This window comes from Schistocerca gregaria, chromosome X (genome assembly GCF_023897955.1).
Source record: "Schistocerca gregaria isolate iqSchGreg1 chromosome X, iqSchGreg1.2, whole genome shotgun sequence".
Lineage (NCBI taxonomy): Eukaryota > Metazoa > Arthropoda > Insecta > Orthoptera > Acrididae > Schistocerca > Schistocerca gregaria.
In genome coordinates, this window is record NC_064931.1 from 522,252,154 (window position 1) to 522,273,537 (window position 21,384).

General features: G+C 43.1%; 1 protein-coding gene across 1 annotated transcript in view; it reads right to left on the bottom strand.

The window, feature by feature from the left end:
* Window positions 1-21,384, bottom strand: part of LOC126298601 (lysosomal-associated transmembrane protein 4B-like) — a 183,230-nt gene that overhangs the window by 17,075 nt on the left and 144,771 nt on the right. Inside the window, exon 4 of the mRNA XM_049990001.1 lies at window positions 2,493-2,578. Within this exon, the coding sequence (XP_049845958.1) occupies window positions 2,493-2,578 (86 nt within the window). The remainder of the gene's footprint in view (window positions 1-2,492; window positions 2,579-21,384) is intronic.

The following is a 21,384-nucleotide window of genomic DNA, read 5'->3' on the forward strand; positions in this document are numbered from 1 at the left end:
CTAGTACAGTGTATATCCACCTTTCGCAGCAATGCAGGCTGCTATTCTCCCATGGAGACGATCGTAGAGATGCTGGATGTAGTCCTGTGGAACGGCTTGCCATGCTATTTCCACCTGGCGCCTCAGATGGACCAGCGTTCGTGCTGGACGTGCAGACCGCGTGAGACGACGCTTCATCCAGTCCCAAACATGCTCAATGGGGGACAGATCCGGAGATCTTGCTGGCCAGGGTAGTTGACTTACACCTTCTAGAGCACGTTGGGTGGCACGGGATACATGCGGACGTGCATTGTCCTGTTGGAACAGCAAGTTCCCTTGCCGGTCTAGGAATGGTAGAACGATGGGTTCGATGACGGTTTGGATGTACCGTGCATTATTCAGTGTCCCCTCGACGATCACCAGAAGAGTACGGCCAGTGTAGGATATCGCTTCCCACACCATGATGCCGGGTGTTGGCCCTGTGCGCCTCGGTCGTATGCAGTCCTGATTGTGGCGCTCACCTGCACGGCGCCAAACACGCATACGACCATCATTGGCACCAAGTAGGAAGCGACTCTCATCGCTGAAGACGACACGTCTCCATTCGTCCCTCCTTTCACGCCTGTCGCGACACCACTGGAGGCGGGCTGCACGATGTTGGGGTGTGAGCGGAAGACGGCCTAACGGTGTGCGGGACCGTAGCCCAGCTTCATGGAGACGGTTGCGAATGGTCCTCGCCGATACCCCAGGAGCAACAGTGTCCCTAATTTGGTGGGAAGTGGCGGTGCGGTCCCCTACGGCACTGCGTAGGATCCTACGGTCTTGGCGTGCATCCGTGCGTCGCTGCGGTCCGGTCCCAGGTCGACGGGCACGTGCAAGGTTACAACCGCCGACCACTGGCGACAACATCGATGTACTGTGGAGACCTCACGCCCCACGTGTTGAGCAATTCGGCGGTACGTCCACCCGGCCTTCCGCATGCCCACTATACGCCCTCGCTCAAAGTCCGTCAACTGCACATACGGTTCACGTCCACGCTGTCGCGGCATGCTACCAGTGTTAAAGACTGCGATGGAGCTCCGTATGCCACGGCAAACTGGCTGACACTGACGGCGGCGGTGCACAAATGCTACGCAGCTAGCGCCATTCGATGGCCAACACCGCGGTTCCTGGTGTGTCCGCTGTGCCGTGCGTGTGATCATTGCTTGTACAGCCCTCTCGCAGTGTCCGGAGCAAGTATGGTGGGTCTGACACACCGGTGTCAATGTGTTCTTTTTTCCATTTCCAGGAGTGTATATATAGTGTGACTGAAAACCTTATGTGCATAATCAAGAAATCAAATGCACTCTTAACAATGATCGACGATAATGTACATCGCTACGGAGATGCCTGGGAGATCTGAATGTCGATAGTATTACTACACTTGAAGTAGGTAACTAGAGGCTGATGTTATAACAAAGTTATAAAATTGAAAAAAAGGAAGCTGTTTGCGTTTCCTGTTATCTGTTAATAATTTTTTTATTTTTACCGCTATGTATTGTAGTCTCATATCGTACCACAGAGCGAAGTGGTACAGTGCTTAGCACGCTGGACTCGTTCGGGAGGACGACGGTTAAAATCCGCAACCGGCCATCCAGATTTAGGTTTTCCACGATTTACCTAAATAGCTCTAAGCAACTGCTCGAATGGTTCCTTTGGAAGGACACGGCCGATTTCTTTCCCTGTTCTTAAAACATTACGACCTTGAGATCAGTCTGCATTGACCGCGATGTTGACGGGACGTTAAACCGCAATTTTCTACCCTTCTTCAAACTGTTTAAATATGTCCAATTTGCCACCTATATCCTTTACGTGCAAAATTGTAGGGTATTCTTCCATTTCCAACATAGAGAGGCCACTTTCATGGTATACAACCTTGCATGGCTACTGCCGACTTTTCGAAATGACTAAGCTGCAAAACGTACCTGTGTTCCTTCAAGTTGAAGTATAAGAAACAATAGGGAAAAGCGTCAATCTTAGTGCATTTGCACTGTGAAAATTGGTTGATCCGATGTTTTAACACTGATTGAAGCAAAAAAATATTTGTTGTTGCTGAGATCTTCAGTCCAAAGACTGATTTGATGCAGCCCTTGAGACAGATATGTGGTTACTTGTATAGCGCCCCACTTCACCTGACCACAGTCATATTCAGAATGTCTGGGACACTATCAAGCGAGATTGCAGGCCTTGGACCGAACTTTGACCAATCTCTGTTAATTGTCGGAAACTGTTGGGTGATAACGTATGAAGATGCCTCTCCAACGATTTTCATATCTCAAGGATTTCATGCGGCTGCATGTTGCCGCCATCAGGCCGAAATGTACGTTGCTACATGGCACGAGCTAGGTGACTCTATTTCAGTTTTTCGTCTTTGTATATCCTCTCATACAAGTGTGTGCAGAAAAGGAGCCAATTAAAGGGCAAGTCGTTCTTTTAAAATTTGGACTACTTTGATATTAATGTACTTCACATACCTTTATTCCGTCATACAGAAGCATAGCACAAGCCAGAGCCTCTATTACGTTCAGTACGATGCTGGTGATCAGAAGCGAGTATGTATCTGAAATATACGTCAAAAGGCAATAAGTTTCATTTACTTTTTTAATAGTACAACTGAGATAATATAACAAGACACACCAATTTCAGTTTCGTTAAAAAACTGTTTTCGTCAAATTATGAAGAAATAAAATTAAATTCGTAGATAAAAATATATTAATAGTCATAAACATAAATATGCTAGCATCCATACAACAGGAAAACAAACATTTAAAATCTTAGCGAACTGCATAACCTGTTGAAGAAAGTATAACATTTTCCTTCCAGAATACTCATGGTCAGTGATCTCTTCATGGCACTCAGAGCCTCCTAGAAAATCTATCTTCCAAAGAAGCTTCCATGTATTTTGAGCAAAACATCTGTAATGAGACCTCACACCTCCGGTCTTAAATTACAATATGTTTGAGATAGCTGGTACAAACCTACAGTTTATATATATTCAAAGAAAGCAGTCAAATTATGTCCGAAATCAGAAGTGTTCTTGCATTGCGAGATGATATTCTTAAAAAAATTTCTGTTTCCGTAAATCGCTCGTTCCCCATGTGATCGGTCTAGCTGCATAATTCTACACTATGTGATCAAAAGGATCCCGACACCCCCGAAAACATATATTTTTCACATTAGGTGCATTTTGCTACCACCTACTGCCAGGTACTCCGTATCAGCGACCTCAGTAGTCATCACACATCGTGAGAGAGCAGAATGGGGCGCTCTTCGGAACTCACTGGCTTCGAACGTGGCCAGGTGATTGGGTGTCACTTGGGTCATACGTCTGTAGGCGAGATTTCTACACTCTTAAACATCCCAAGGTTCACTGTTTCCGATGTGATAGTGAAGTGGAAACGTGAAGGGACACGTACAGCACAAAAGCGTACAGGCAGACCTCGTCTGTTGACTGATAGAGACCGCCGACAACTGAAGGGGGTCGTATTATGTAATAGGCAGTCACCTATCCAGACCATCACACAGGAATTCCAAACTGCATCAGGATACACTGCAAGTACTATGAGAGGCGGGAGGTGAGAAAACTTGGATTTCATGGTCGAGCAGCTGCTCGTAAGCCACACATCACGCTGGTAAATGTCAAACGACGCCTCGCTTGGTGTAAAGAGCGTAAACATTGGACGATTGAAGAGTGGAAAAACGTTGTGTGGAGTCACGAATCACGGTACACAATGTGGCGATCCGATGGCAGGGTGTGGGTATGGCGAATGAGCGGTGAACGTCATCCACCAGCGTGTGTAGTGCCAACAGTACAATTCGGAGGCAGTGGTGTTATGGTGTGATCGTGTTTTTCATGGAGGGGGCTTGCACCCCTTGTTGTTTTGCGTGGCACTATTACGGCACAGGCCTACATTGATGTTTTAAGCACCTTCTTGATTCCTTCTGTTGAAGAGCAATTCGCAGATGGCGACTGCATATTTCAACACGACCGAACACCTGTTAATAATGTATGGTCTGTGGTTACACGACAATAAAACCCCTGTAACGGACTGGTCTGCAAAGAGTCTTGACCTGAATTCTAAGAACCCGTTTGGGATGTTTTGGAACGCCGGCTTCGTGCCAGGCCTCACCGACCGACATCGATACCTCTTAGTGCAGCACTCCGTGAAGAATGGGCTGGCAGTTCCCAAGAAACCTTCCAGCACCTGACTGAAGGTATACCTGTGAGAGAGGAAGCTGTCATCAAGGCTAAGGGTGGGCTAACACCTTACTGAATTCCAGCATTACCGATAGAGGGCGCCACGAACTTGTAAGCCATTTTCAGCCAGGTGTCCGGATACTTTTGATCACATAGTGTATTTGAATCATGTATTTTCCATATTCTTGCCACCGAGTTCTGTTACGAGACATTAATAAATGGCCATTTGATCCTTTAGCGTAATCCCCCAACCAGCTACTCCCACTGCCAAGTAACCGGATCAGCAGCTTCTAATATAGACTGCAAATACAACGACTGCACTTTCTATTAACTGAAAATCTGTTGAGTGATTAAACCATAATTTTCTCTTTGAGCCTCGGTTTAACTTCGAACAACAAGTTAAGAACACAATTATGAATTACATTATGCTTTTAAACCAAAGTATGAAGCATCTATGATTTGTGATGAGCTGCTTGTTCTTCTTAGCGTCGTAGTCATCGTATATCCAGGACAATGGAATCTTATTGGGAGAAAAATTAAATATTATTATTACGGTCTGATGATAATTATTATTTTGGGACTGTCTAATCACAACTGAATGAAACATAATTTTTGTACCATACACATTTCGACTTTATTCTTTGCATTGCATCTTCATTGACAGATTTCGTGGAGCTGATCTACAGGCTGTAATTTTGTTCCTTTGTTATGGCTGTTCTTCTTTGGGTACTTACCATTTGAAATTTCGTTTTTACAGCATTAAGAATTAAACACACGCTTCAATGCTACACAGGGTGGTCCATTGATAGTGACCAGGCCAAATATCTCACGAAATAAGCATCAAACGAAAAAACTACAAAGAACGAAACTCGTCTAGCTTGAAGGGGGAAACCAGATGGCGCTATGAATGGCCCGCTAGATGGCGCTGCCATAGGTCAAACGGATATCAACTGAGTTTTTTTTTTTAAAAAGGAACCCCCACTTTTATTAGCTATTCGTGTAGTACGTAACTAAATATGAATGTTTTCGTTGGCCCCACTTTTATTACATATTCGTGTAGTACGTAAAGAAATATGAATGTTTTCGTTGGACCACTTTTTTCGCTTTGTGATAGATGGCGCTATAATAGTCACAAAAGTATAAGTACGTGGTATCACGTAACATTCCGCCATGAGCGGACGGTATTTGCTTCGTGATACATTACCCGTGTTAAAATGGACCGTTTACCAACTGCGGAAAAGTTTGATTTCGTGTTGATGTCTGCCTATTGTGATCAAAATGCCCAACGGGCGTGTACTATGTATGCTGCTCGGTATCCTGGACGACATCATCCAAGTCTCCAGACCGTTCGCCGGATAGTTACGTTATTTAAGGAAACAGGAAGTTTTCAGCCACATGTGAAACGTCAACTACGAATGTGCAACAAATGATGATTCCCAAGTAGGTGTTTTAGCTGCTGTCGCGCCTAATCCGCAAATCAGTAGCAGACAAACTGCGCGAGAATCGGGAATCTCAAAAACGTCGGTGTTGGGAATGCTACATCAACATTGACTGCACCCATACCATATTTCTGTGCACCAGGAATTGCATGGCTACGACTTTGAACGTCGTGTACAGTTCTGCCACTGGGCACAAGACAAATTACGGGACGATGACAGATTTTTTGCACGCGTTCTATTTAGCGACGAAGCGTCATTCACCAACAGCGGTAACGTAAACTGGCACAATATTCGCTATTGGGCAACGGAAAATCCACGATGGCTGCGACAAGTGGATCATCAGCGACCTTGGCGGGTTAATGTATGGTGCGGCATACTGGGAGGAAGGGTAATTGGTCCCCATTTTGTCGATGGCAATCTAAATGGTGCAATGTATGCTGATTTCGTGCGTAATGTTCTACCGATTTTACTATAAGATGCTTCACTGCATGAAAGAATGGCGATGTACTTCCAACATGATGGATGTCCGGCACATAGCTCGCGTGCGGTTGAAGCGGTGTTGAATAGCATATTTCATGACAGGTTATTTGGTCGTCGAAGTACCATACCATGGCCCGCACGTTGACAGGATCTGACGTCCCCGGATTTCTTTCTGTGGGGAAAGTTGAAGGATATTTACCGTTGTGATCCACCGACAACGAGTGACGACTGTAACAGCATGCGTTCTCAGAAATGATAAGTTCACAAAGGTACATGTATCACATTGGAACAACCGAAATAAAATGTTCAAACGTACCTACGTCTGTATTTTAATTTAAAAAAACCTACCTGTTACCAACTGTTCGTCTAAAATTGTGAGCCATATGTTTTTGACTATTACAGCGCCATCTATCACAAAGCGAAAAAAAGGGGTCCAACTAAAACACTCATATTTCTTTACGTACTACACGAATATGAAATAAAATGGGTGTTCCTATTTTAAAAAAAGCAGTTGATATCCGTTTGACCTATGACAGGGCCTTCTAGCGGATCAACCATAGCGCCATCTGGTTTCCCCCTTCAAGCTAGACAAGTTTCGTTCTTTGTAATTTTTTCGTTTGATGCTTATTTCGTGAGATATTTGCCCCGGCCACGATCAATGGACCGCCCTGGATATTTTGTAATTTTTTCGTCTAGTATACATTTACTCAGTGCACAGCTCACCATCTGCAGCATCGTTGACAGAACCGACTGCGGACCTTTGGTGCAGAGCCGGGTGGAGGGTCTGAATCAGAGGCTCAGACGGTTTTGCGACCGTATTGGCTGCAGATTCCTTGACTTGCGCCATAGGGTGGTGGGGTTTCGGGTTCCGCTGAATAGGTCAGGAGTTCACTACACTCAGCTGGCGGCTACACGGGTAGCGGAGTCTGTGTGGCGTGGACTGGGCGGTTTTTTAGGTTAGAAGGCCTCGGGAAAGTGCGGGATGGGCTGCAATGTCAAAGGGTGCTTGGCAATTACAGGACGTGCTTGGATCAAGGAACAGTCGGAATTATAGTTGTAAATTGTTGTAGTTGCGCTGGAAAAGTCCCTGAGCTTCAAGCGCTAATAGAAAGCACAGAAGCTGATATCGTTATAGGTACAGAAAGCTGGCTAAAGCCTGAAATAAGTTCTGCAGAAATTTTTACGAAGTCTCAGATGGTGTTCAGGAAAGATAGATTAGGCAGAATTGGTGGTGGAGTGTTTGTGTCTGTCAGTAGTGGTTTATCTTGTAGTGAAGTCGAAGTAGATACTCCGTGCGAATTGGTATGGGTGGAGGTTATACTTAACAGCCGAATTAAGTTAATAATTGGCTCCTTCTACCGACCCTCAGACTCCGATGATACAGTTGCGGAACAGTTCAGAGAAAGTTTGAGTCTCGTAACAAATAAATACCCCACTCATACGGTTATAGTTTGTGGGGACTTCAACCTACCCTCGGTATGTTGGCAAAAATACTTGTTCAAAACCGGTGGTAGGCGGAAAACGTCTTCCGAGATTGTCCTAAATGCTTTCTCCGAAAATTATTTCGAGCAGTTAGTCCACGAACCCACGCGAATTGTAAATGGTTGCGAAAACACACTTGACCTCTTAGCCACAAACAACCCAGAGCTGATAGAGAGCATCATGACTGATACAGGGATTAGTGATCACAAGGTCATTGTAGCTAGGCTCAGTACCATTTCTTCTAAATCCATCAGAAACAAACGCAAAATAATTTCATTTAAAAAAGCGGATAAAGTGCCACTAGAAGCCTTCCTAAAAGACAATTTCCATTCCTTCCGAACAGACTATGCGAATGTAGACGAGATGTGGCTCAAATTCAAAGATATAGCAGCAACAGCAATTGAGATATTCATACCTCATAAATTGGTAAGAGATGGAACGGATCCCCCGTGGTACACAAAAAAGGTCCGAACGCTGTTGCAGAGGCAACGGAAAAAGCATGCGAAGTTCAGAAGAACGCGAAATCCCGAAGATGGGCTTCAATTTACAGACGCGCGAAATTTGGCACGTACTTCGATGCGAGATGCCTTTAATAGGTTCCACAACGAAACATTGTCTCGAAATTTGGTAGAAAATCCGAAGAAATTCTGGTCGTATGTAAAGTACACAAGCGGCAAGACGCAGTCAATACCTTCGCTGCGCAGTGCCGATGGTACTGTTATTGACGACTGTGCCGCTAAAGCGGAGTTATTGAACGCAGTTTTCCGAAATTCCTTCACCAGGGAAGACGAATGGAATATTCCAGAATTTGAAACACGAACATCTGCTAGCATGAGTTTCTTAGAAGTAGATACCTTAGGGGTTGCGAAGCAACTCAAATCGCTTGATACGGGCAAGTCTTCAGGTCCAGATTGTATACCGATTAGGTTCCTTTCAGATTACGCTGATACTATAGCTCCCTACTTAGCACTCGTATACAACCGCTCGCTCACCGATAGATCTGTACCTACAGATTGGAAAATTGCGCAGGTCGCACCAGTGTTCAAGAAGGGTAGTAGGAGTAATCCATCGAACTACAGACCTATATCAGTGACGTCGGTTTGCAGTAGGGTTTTGGAGCATATACTGTATTCAAACATTATGAATCACCTCGAAGGGAACGATCTATTGACACGTAATCAGCATGGCTTCAGAAAACATCGCTCTTGTGCAACGCAGCTAGCTCTTTATTCGCACGAAGTAATGGCCGCTATCGATAGGGGATCTCAAGTTGATTCCGTGTTTCTGGATTTCCGGAAAGCTTTTGACACCGTTCCTCATAAGCGACTTCTAATCACGCTGCGGAGCTATGGGGCATCGTCTCAGTTGTGCGACTGGATTCGTGATTTCCTGTCAGGAAGGTCGCAGTTCGTAGTAATAAACGGCAAATCATCAAGTAAAACTGAAGTGATATCAGGTGTTCCCCAGGGAAGCTTCCTGGGACCTCTACTGTTCCTGATCTATATAAATGACCTGGGTGACAATCTGAGCAGTTCTCTTAGACTGTTCGCAGATGATGCTGTAATTTACCGTCTAGTAAGGTCATCCGAAGACCAGTATCAGTTGCAAAGCGATTTAGAAAAGATTGCTGTATGGTGTGTCAGGTGGCAGTTGACGCTAAATAACGAAAAGTATGAGATGATCCACATGAGTTCCAAAAGAAATCCGTTGGAATTCGATTACTCGATAAATAGTACAATTCTCAAGGCTGTCAATTCAACTAAGTACCTGGGTGTTAAAATTACGAACAACTTCAGTTGGAAGGACCACATAGATAATGTTGTCGGGAAGGCGAGCCAAAGGTTGCGTTTCATTGGCAGGACACTTATAAGATGCAACAAGTCCACTAAAGAGACAGCTTACACTACACTCGTTCGTCCTCTGTTAGAATATTGCTGCGCAGTGTGGGATCCTTACCAGGTGGGATTGACGGAGGACATTGAAAGGGTGCAAAAAAGAGCAGCTCGTTTTGTATTATCACGTTATAGGGGAGAGAGTGTGGCAGATATGATACACGAGTTGGGATGGAAGTCATTAAAGCATAGACTTTTTCGTCGCGGCGAGACCTTTTTACGAAATTTCAGTCACCAACTTTCTCTTCCGAATGCGAAAATATTTTGTTGAGCCCAACCTACATAGGTAGGAATGATCATCAAAATAAAATAAGAGAAATCATAGCTCGAACAGAAAGGTTTAGGTGTTCGTTTTTCCCGCTCGCTGTTCGGGAGTGGAATAGTAGAGAGATGGTATGATTGTGGTTCGATGAACCCTCTGCCAAGCACTTAAATGTGAATTGCAGAGTAGTCATGTAGGTGTAGATGTAGATCCTTACTTTTTGTTCTGCAGTTTACTCGATATGTCGAATTAATTACTTCAGGTACATAGGGGTGGTTTGTACAAGGCCTGTAATTTTTTTCTTAAACTGTAATATCACGATGTGTCCCATATCCTAGTAGAAGTCGTCCACTGATGAATGAAGGTACTCTATTACTGCTACTACTACTACTACTACTACTACTACTACATGAACCCACATTCATGTGCCTCACACATGCTTAGCTACTATTTTACGTATAACGGTCGTTTCGCGGAAAAGTAGCAGAACTACCGGGAATATTTAATAAACGAGTTGTTTGATTCAAGTTCTGGCTCCACACAATGTAGGTACGGGCAGAGGTGCATGTAGTTGATACATACCGCGATTACAGCTACGAGGGAAATATTTATTAATATTCATGCAGCTGGCGCACGTAATTACTTTTTTTACTAACGCTAACTCTGTACATAAGTGCATTGTTTCACAGTTAATAACTGTGGTTAACATTAACTACTTTCACACTGTGAGCCCATAGGAAAATCCACTACCACGCACTTGGTCCCCAACGTGATGCCTACGCTAAAACCATCATTACACAGTATACTGATATGCCTAAGCCCTACCTCCCTTTTGCTTCCTCTAGTACGATGACAACTTCTTCTTTGCCATACACCCAACCCTCCAGAAATCCCAGAGGTCCCTTCATCAACCAGATTACCTCCAGATCCAACCAGCGTTTTCGTAGGCCAATCCTCCCAATAATTTATAGGAAGAACCATCTACAGCTACCGACCGCATGACTTATGCCTCAGCATTTTTTTTTTTTAGGTTTTACGGAAGAATCCTTTTCGACTGCAAGTCATTGTGCTCCTTCTACCACTCCTCTATTTCTTTTCAAACACCTTAATATAGGTTTCTCTTTCCCACCACTCCACACCACATTTTGAATGTTTCTAAACCACTATTCTATACAATTAGCGTTCAATAATTAATGTAACACATTTTTTTCTCTGACAGTTTCTGTTAAAAAAGTGCAATTTGTTATTGGACATCGTCGAGTATTCCCGCTTGAGCACTTAACAGTTTCAGTAAGTTCCGATAGGTGACGGCACTAATCGTAGCTTCCAAATAGCGTCTGTAACGCGCGTTCCAAACAGAGAGTTGCTATTGATTTTCTTTTGCCCGAAAACCAGAGCATCGCAGATAATCGTAGACGGTTGAAGAATATCTACGGAAACGTATCAGTGGAAAGTCGTCGGACGAGGTGTCTGTCATCATTGCAACAAGGTCGCGCAAACCTATCCGATCTCCAGTGTATCGGCCGGCCGCATACAGCTCTGACTTCTGTCCTGTTGGACCGTGCGGACACCTTCATTCGAGGTGATCGACGGATAAATATCAGACACCTCGCTGCTGACCTGGACTTCTCCGTTGGTATTGCTGGAACACTCGTCTACTAGTTGCGGTCCTCAAAGGAGTGTGCCCGCTGGGTTACTCACCGCCTAACAGGAGACCATCAAGAGCATCTGTTTGGCCCAATGAAGGATGCAGTCTGCAGGCAGCAGTAAGTGGATAATGGGGAGGTTATTGATGCAGCAAAAGGTTGGCTACGGCGTCGACCAGTAGAGTGGTACAATGCGGGCACACAGGCTCTTCCAGTAAGGTGGCGTAACGCCGTCGTATTGAACGCAGCTTACGTTGAAAAATAGGGTTTTGTGGCCGAAGGAGTGGGGAATAACATGGTGCATTGGAATCCTGAATAAAACAAGCCTGCTTTCAGAAAAAAAAGTGTTTCATTACTCACTGAATGCCCCCCGCATACCATAAATCTCTTTGAGTAGAAAGTAGGTGCAGTTGTTACCAATGACAGCTCATATGCCTCTCATGTGGACAAGGCGAATGTGGTAACTTACATAACATTTAGTGAAGCTACCGCAGTTTGTTAACGTATTACAACCAGATCACAAGAATCCTGTGGCTGATACCCGTAAACAAAACGTTTGACGCAAAACATGTGATAGCAGGTTGGTAATGTTAGCCTTGAAAGGTAGAGGCATGCCTAGGATTTAAATTGAGATTTAATACTACAACCGATACTCTGGCACGTAAAGCCCTAAACGTCTATCACATTTTACACAATTCATACGCGTTGCCCACTTCATCTTTAAAATTACCAAATTCCACTTCCTGCTCATTCCTACACCCTGATACTCACAAAACACACACCACCAATATCGCCAATAGCAGCAAAGTCAATGGAAAACATCAATTTTGGAATACATCACAATTAAAAACTTTTAAAAACTCTGACCGAGGGAGGTGGCGCAGTGGTTAGCACACTGGACTCGCATTCGGGAGGACGACGGTTCAATCCCGTCTCCAGCCATCCTGATTTAGGTTTTCCGTGATTTCCCTAAATCGTTTCAGGCAAATACCGGGATGGTTCCTTTGAAAGGGCACGGCCGGTTTCCTTCCCAATCCTTCCCTAACCCGAGCTTGAGCTCCGTCTCTAATGACCTCGTTGTCGACGGGACGTTAAACACTGACCACCATCACTTTTAAAAACTCTAAGGAGGTTGTCTATATTTTAATTTCTAAAACAGTATTTTAACAATTTGTTAATATTTTAAAACAATTTTTAACATTTTAAACATCTTCCGAGGAAGAATGGACATAGATGTTATCGCTGACAGCACCTGCAGCCCATGCGAGACGAGGAAGATGAAATAACAATAAACAAGAATAACAAAGACTTCGACTTTCTAAATCAGAACAGTCTGGACTCTTACGTTCTCCTTATAATCATAAATAGTGGTAGTGTGTTAAAAAACAAAATTTTAAAAGTCTTAAATTTGCGACGAAAAGCATTCGTCTGTAGGAACCTGCTAGTAGCAAATGATGACTTGGTGCGAGAAAAATATTTTCCGATGTAAATAATTCGAGCAATATGATCTGAGCTAGAAGAGGGAATCTTAAACTGGGACACTGAAAAATAATTTAAAAAATCCGTTACACATAATGAAAACTTTAAAATTTCAGCTTGTCAGAAGAAGAGAGAATTTTGTGGGTTACGTTCTTAGACAGTAAGAACGAAACTGAAGAGTGGCAGTGGTATGTTATTTCCCTGTCCACACTAATTTTCAGACATAATATTACGTAATAACTTAAAACGCGGGGAACCCTAAATTACTTTATAACAGGTTGTAAAATATGCTGGAGAACATCTGCAATTTATTGCTGCAGCTCACTTATAAAGCAAGCTTTTGGTTTGACCGTTATGGAGTTTTCGGTCTAGCAGAATTTAGGGAGGTGTAAGAAGGCCATGTTTGGCCATTGTCCCGAAAGGAGACGATGAACGGACGTATGAGAACGCCAAAGTGGTCGGAAGCCGTGTCATGGAGAGGGGTGAAAATGGTATCTCGAATGTTGTAGAAGGTTTGCGTAGGGATGCTTCTGGCGAAACTAAGAAGTAAGATGCAGTCTGAGGGGAGAGACATCCCTTGGTCCTCGAGGAATGGTCTCTATCCTATCTCTGAAGTGGGGCATACACTAACAATAGAATCACCGACGGAACATTTTTGTCCCATAGCACAATTTTTGCTCCTCGCCTTTTTTAAATTGTTTTGGAGGTATATCTAAGTCCCTGACTTTCAACAGTTCATGGTCTAGTTCATTTTGAAACAAAAATCGACGCTGTCAGTTCCATAGTTTTTGAGAAAAAATAAAAAGTACCTAGAACTGCCGAAGGGACTTTTTTCCCATTGAATAATCTATGCATTGCCGACTGCTACACATTATTGGTAGCCTTTATTGTTTCTGCTACTAAAACGCAGACATGAAACTAAATGCAGCGCCTTTCACGGAATGAAACTTTAAACAAGTAAAGCAAACAGAGCAGTAGCGTTCTCGCTTCCCACGCCCCGATTCCCGTCGGGGTCAGGGATTTTCTCTGCCTCGTGATGACTGGGTGTTGTGTGATGTCCTTAGGTTAGTTAGGTTTAAGTAGTTCTAAGTTCTAGGGGACTGATGACCATTGATGTTGAGTCCCATAGTGCTCAGAGGCATTTGAACCATTTTTGAAAGCAAACAGGCTCTGTGAAGTAGAGCAGCATGGTTTGTCCTCAGGGTCTCATGGCTAATTAGATATTAGCTTTGATAAATAATACCGAAGAAGTTGAATTCAAGGGAGAAGATATAAACGTTAATTCGACCGATTTTCATTGTAATACAAAACAAGGTACAGCAGGGTGTCCAGATGAGTCAGAGAGCAGCGATGAAGAGTGATGAATCCTCCATGTGTACATAGTAGTGTAAAAGGAAAGAAGTAAACAAATTTTGAGAACGTATACTGTTTTATTGATGAACTTGTTATCAAATACATTCACAAATGCACTGAAACGGAGGTGCGTACAGCAATGGAAGGACAGCTTGATGCATTTCTTGCTATTCTATGTGGTAGGGATGCCACTGAATCAGAAGAAATAGAAGTTGAACTTCTTTGGTCAGAGAATATGAAAATACTGTTTTGCAAGTCCGTGATGTCAGATTATCGCTTCAGGAAAATCATAATGTGCGTCAGGTTTGACTTGTAGTTGACACGGTTGGAGCGACTAAAAGATAAGCTTGCTTTCGTATCAGATGTGCACGAGAGTCATAGCAAACTGTCGAAACATTTGCATTCCTTGTCCACACATTTATGGTGATGAGCAGTAGTAGCCGTCAATGTATAGTCAGAAATACTGGATGGCATTAGATAAAGATTCTGAATGTATGCTAAACCAATACCCATGTGTTCGTAAAAATGAAACTTGTCGTGGTAGTGAACGTTTTACTGACTTTGTAGAGAAGAACTTGTGAGGCATTCTTAAATAAAGGAAGAAATTTTACGTATGACAACTACTTCACCTCAGTTTCACTTGCACGCCATTTGAAAACAAATCTGACAAGTTTGCTTGTTACAATAAACAAAACTGGAAGTGAAGTCCCTGAGTGTATGAAGAAAGCTCGTAAGAACGTAAACAGAACTATAGCTTTCAAAAACGACAATATGACGTTCACAGAGTATCATGGAAAACCAGGTATGATTGTAATATTTCTCAGTTCCCTGCATCCAGATGTACAAATTGAGAGTGACATGTGACAAAATCTGCCAGTGACAGGTTACAATGAAACTGCATACGTAGTAAATGATGATGACCAGATGGCTCGCAAGTAATCAATGAAAGCTTGTGGAAGTATTTGGCTCGTTCATATTTTTATAATATTTCGGATTTAGCAGACATCAGTTGTTGGATAATCTATAGAGATGAAACAAAGAGCAAGAAGAGAAGGCTTGTTGCGGAATTTGCCAAAGATTGTACAGAAAGCACGGCCAATTTACAAGAAATGTTTTGTTTCAGTTTTCTGCGGCTGCGCTGATTGCAAAGCTTAGTCCGCAGACAAGTATGATCTAAAGGTATCTAAAAGGAACTTATTTACTTACGCAGACTGTAACGTTTACCTTTAGACAATCTGTAAGAAAGTGTATTCCTCTATTACATTATGGTAATATACTGATTCTATATTACATGACCTTACTTGCTTATTGAATGTATCATTTTGTAATGAAAGCTTTTAGACTTGGCAGTATTTCTATAAAAACGTAAGATTTCGTTTTGATATGACAAACAGTTTTCAAGTATTTGGATTTTAAAGTTGATTTGGACAAAAAATATGAAAATATTCCATGTTTAGAATTTAAAAAAAAAACAGACTATTGGAGTAATTATTTGTTAGAGAAAAACACATTCTCAACATTAAAAAAGACTAAGAACAAGCTGTATACGTATCGACTAGAGATAGGACATTTTTGTCCCGATGGCGGTTCTATGGAGTTAGAAAAGCCCGGCACTTCTAGTGCTACATAGACCGCCAGTAAAAATACGGTTTAGATAAGACATTTACCTACAAAAATTCTTATGATAGTTGTTCTGAGCAAGTATAGCCGTTACTTATTGTTGGAGCCTACAGAAGTATTTTAATTATGGATATTATGAAAAGTGATATATCTGACGTCACAGCCAGGAAAACCTATACACATAGGAGTAGCGTTCCCTTCTTTACGACAGATCGTGACGATGATTGACCAAGAGCAGATCATGCTACTAGAGGTGGTACAACCTTAGTGGTGCAATAAACTGATTTAGTAGTTGATCTGATGTTTCAACGTAAAACAGTGTACAGTAGTGTAGGAAGTGACTGTGACAGGGCACAAAAAAATATTTCGCATGGTGACAAAAAAAGCTTATGCTGGTTAACTACGTCATCTCTCTCCATTGCACTGGTAAGTAGGGCTATTCTCACTACATCGCTGAATATACAGAAACTTTTGTGCCTAGCAGTATTGCAATACCCAGGCATTTAGTATATGATGTCCCGCTTGATAGAATATTTAATACAGTCGTCGTTGAACACGTGTGTGTGTGTGTGTGTGTGTGTGTGTGTGTACATATAATGCACGCTTGTTGTTTTACCTCTCTCTGGTGTCTCTAGTTCGTAGAGAGCACGGAAGGGAGCGATTACTCGGAATTATGGCTCTCGTGAACGCTCCTTAAATTCTGGTGTGATTTTGAATGTGATACTTGTGTAAATCGACTTAATTGTAGTACACAGTATACAGAGTCCCCCAGAAAAATGTATACACTATTTGTCAGGCACTATCGAGATACCGATATTGTCGTTAGATTTGAGTTAGGATTATGTTGTAGTATTGTCTTTGGCTCAACAGACGTTAGTACTTTCATCTCGGTATTGAGAAAACAAGAGGGATGGAGAACGTTTGACATTCAAGCAACGAAAATGTATTGTGAAGTGGTTTTTCAAGTTTGATAATGCAGTTGAAGTACAATGTCACTGGAGGCGGGAGTCTGAAACAGAGGAGCCAACCGCCTAACAAATAAAGGGATCACTGACAAAGTTTGAATTCCATAGAACCATTTGTGAATTCACAAAGGAAGATCAGGAAGACAGCGTACAGCTGCAAGTCCTGCTTCGTCGGCTCTCGTGTGGGAAACGTATCTTAATTCTCCACAGAAGTCTGCTACGCAATGTGCACGTGAAGTGGGAATTAGTTGTACAGGTGTACGAAGAATTCTGAAAGCTGCAAAGTGGAATGTTTACATTCCACGATTACTGCACGCGATAATGATAACGATCTTGATCGCCGAATGCAATTTTGCGAATGGTATCAGCAAATGATACCTGATGACGATCAATTCGTGACGAAGTTTGTGTAGAGAGACGAGACACAATTTGAACTTAATGGATCCGTGAATCGGCATAACATTGTGTACTGGGCACCGGAAAATTCGCATGTTTATGTGGATAAAGTGGCCAATCTGCCAGATGTTCATGTGTGGTGTTGGCTATCATCTAGGAATTTAGTAGGAACCTTTTTCTTTGATGCTACTGTCACTGGAGAAGTATACCTGGAAATGTTTTGCCAGGTATACCTGCGCTTTATGGAGCTGATGAAGAGGTCTTCTACTAACAGGACAGGACACCACCACACTACCACCTATTTGACGAGCTTTCCTGGATGACAATTTCCTGGGGCATTGGATTGGACGAAGAGGGCCCATTGAGTTCCCTCCACGATCGCCAGATCTTACACCTATGGACTTTTACTTGTGGGGAACTGTGAAAGATAACGCCTATCGACGTAAGCCACGCACGCTGGAGGAATTTCGCCAGGAGATTACAGCGACATGTGCAGCTCCACTGTAACATTGACTGGCGTAGTTGCGGTGACCGCTCGTCGTTCTGTTATGTGTATAGCCACCAACGCTGAGAATTTTGAACATTTAAAGTAACCATGTGTGTATACATTTTTCTGGCGGACTCTTTTAACAGACGAGTTTGACAATTATTTGTTGGCAAAGTAACCTATTCGCTGGTCTATAATTTCATTCAAAGCGTACGAATGTGTCGCCAGAGATATCGTAACGTCGGAACTTGTGCTGTGAAAGTGAGGCAGGGGCTTTTGCAGTCTGGATCGTAGCTGAATATGCCAACTCACCGAATCAAACAGGTGGGTTCGCCTTAGGACGTGATTGTGCGTACCTCTACCTCAGCCAGCTACTACACTACTGGCCATTAAAACTGCTGCACCAAGAAGAAATGCAGATGATAAACGGGTATTCATTTGGCAAATATATTCTACTAGAACTGACGTATGATTACATTTACACTCAATTTGGGTGCATAGATCCTGAGAAATCAGTACCCAGAACAACCACCTCTGGCCGTAATAACGGCCTTGATACGCCTGGGCAGTGAGTCAAACAGAGCTTGGATGGCGTGTACAGGTACAACTGCCCATGCAGCTTCAACATGATACCATAGTTCATCAAGAGTAGTGACTGGCGTATTGTGAGGAGCCAGTTGCTCGGCCACCATTGACCAGACGATTTCAGTTGGTGAGAGATCTGGAGAAAGTGCTGGCCAGGGCAGCAGTCGAACATTTTCTGTATCCAGAAAGGCCCGTACAGGACCTGCAACATGCGGTCGTGCATTATCCTGCTGAAATATAGGGTTTCACAGGGATCAAATGAAGGGTAGAGCCATCACGACAGCTAGTGATACGAGGCCGCTGGGATCAAGCACAGCGTTCCGTATTACCCTCCAGAACCCACCGATTCCACATTCTGCTAACAGTCATTGGAGCAGCAATGTCGCGATACGATAAACCGCAGTCGAGATAGGCTACAATCCGACCTATACCAAAGTCAGAAACGTGATGGTACGGATTTCTCCTCCTTACACAAGGCATCACAACAACGTTTCACCAGGCAACGCCGGTCAACTGCTGTTTGTGTATGAGAAATCGGTTGCAAACTTTCCTCATGTCAGCACGTTGTAGGTGTCGCCACCGGCGCCAACTTTGTGTGAATGCTCTGAAAAGCTAATCATTTGCATATCACAGCATCTTCTTCCTGTCGGTTAAATTTCGCGTCTGTAACACGTCATCTTCGTGGTGTAGCAATTTTAATGGCCAGTAGTGTACTTTTGAGAGTCTTTTTTTTTTGTAGTGACGTTCTTCTTTGTACTTTTCACCTATCTGGTAGCTTCTATTGCAAAACTAAGAGGTTGGTGCCTCTGTTACAAGATAAAAGCGACTCAACATCAGTAAAACGCACATTTAGTCATAGATAAAAAAATTTATTTAACATCAGAAAATACTACTGAAAATTTGAAAAATTACAACGATTTAAACACTGTTAAGTATGTCGGAAATAGTCACCCTGCTCATCTATAGTTTTGTAGCTTGTGAAATCCAATACAAACTTACTTCACGCAAAAATGTAACTTAGATTGTTTCAGTATTCTGGAGAACATTTTCTTTCTGCAAGTCTAACGTTTTACAGTTATTTTCATACACTTTTCCTTTTAAATATTCGCATAGCTAAAAGTTATAAGGAGGCAAGAATGACGAACCAGACAGCTACAAACCTTTTCTTACTGTACGTTCTTAATGAAGGCTTCACGTATACGTGACGGCGAATGACGAGGCGTGCGGCACGTAACTCTTATCTTGTTGGAAGAAGAAGTATTGCTTTCCATGTTCCTTTAACTGAGAGTAGGACGTTTCGAAAATTTTAAGACAAACGTCTGTATTGACATTTGTTTCAAAGAATATCTTACTGATAATTCAACAGCCTGAAACTGCGCACAAAACTTCAATTTTTTGATCAGTAACAGGAATCTGATGCACAATGTGAGGCTTGTAGATGGACCAATATCAATTTTACTGGCTATTCACACGGCGAGAAAGGTGAAAGCAACCTCCATCACTCAAAAATTTCAGTGTCGGGTCAAGTTCGTCATCCACAACCTTTTTAAGCAACCGCTTGTAGTGATTGGCCTCCTTTCATTATCAGCTGGAACTAATGTGTAAACACATGAAACACGGTTGTGGTTTCAGACGTAAGGACGTAAGATCAGAATGATAATACTAACGTTGAACACCTGTCTGTTGTAAAAGCGGCCTGATGATGACGATGTTTGGTTTGTGGGGCGCTCAACTGCGCGGTCATTAGCGCCCGTACACATTCCCAGTCTGAACACAGTCCAGTCTAGCCTCTTTCATGAATGATGCGGGCGGAGAAAATCTCCAACCCGGCCGGGAATCGAAACCGGGACACCGTGATCCAGAGGTAGCAACGCTAGGCGAAAGCCGCGTGACAAATTTTTCGGGTTAGAAGTAATTACCCGCAAAATGTTTGCTGCCGTTTCAGGAGTTCGGACTAAAAGCTAACGGTTAAGCTTAGATTAGAGACATCGGCACCGAACTGCCTTTTAGTCATTCGACTTCAGAACATTTCTTTATGTAGGAAGACTATGGTTTAAGAGCGTTCATGAAAAATTTCATTTGTCTTCTTGAATAACACATTACGGATGAAAGTTTCAACTATAAACATCCTTTGATTTACAATAAGACATACATTACTTAATTAACTCAGAGAATGACGAAAAGACAGTCACAGGACTTTTCAGGCAACACCTCAAGCTGTGACAGTTAACCTCGACCCTCACGTGATTTCAGGTCGGACTAGCGGGAAAGGAGCGAGGGTGCTTTTAGTTTGGAAGTACTATATTACATCTATATCTACACATACACACCACAAACCAGCGTACGGTGAGTGGAGGGGGTACGTTGTATCACTGCTAGTCATTTCCCTTCCTGTTCCAGTCGCAGATAGAACGCGCAAAAAGCAACTGTATATATGACTCCGTACGCGACCTAATTTTGCTTATCTTATGTTCATGGTCCTTAGACGAAATGTACATTTACGACAATACACTCGTTCTGCAGTCACCTTCAAATGCCGGTTCTCTAAATTTTCTCGATAGTGTTCCTAGAAAAGAACGTCGCCTTCTCCACAGGGATTCCATTTTGTCTTACGGAGCATCTCCCTAATGCATGCGTGTCAATCGAACCTACCGGTAACGGATCTAGCAGTCCGCACCTGAATTTCTTCGATGTCTTCATTTAACCTGACCTGGTGATATCCCAAACAGTCGAGCAAAACTGGAGAATGGGTTGCTCTATTTTTCGGCATTCGGTCTCCTTTTCAGGTGAACCATACTTCCCTGAAACTCTCCCAGTAAACTGAAGTCGACTATTCGCCTTTCCCATTGCAATCATCACATGCTCGTTCCATTTCATTTCACTTTGGAGGGTTACGCCTTTATACACTCCTGGAAATGGAAAAAAGAACACATTGACACCGGTGTGTCAGACCCACCATACTTGCTCCGGACACTGCGAGAGGGCTGTACAAGCAATGATCACACGCACGGCACAGCGGACACACCAGGAACCGCGGTGTTGGCCGTCGAATGGCGCTAGCTGCGTAGCATTTGTGCACCGC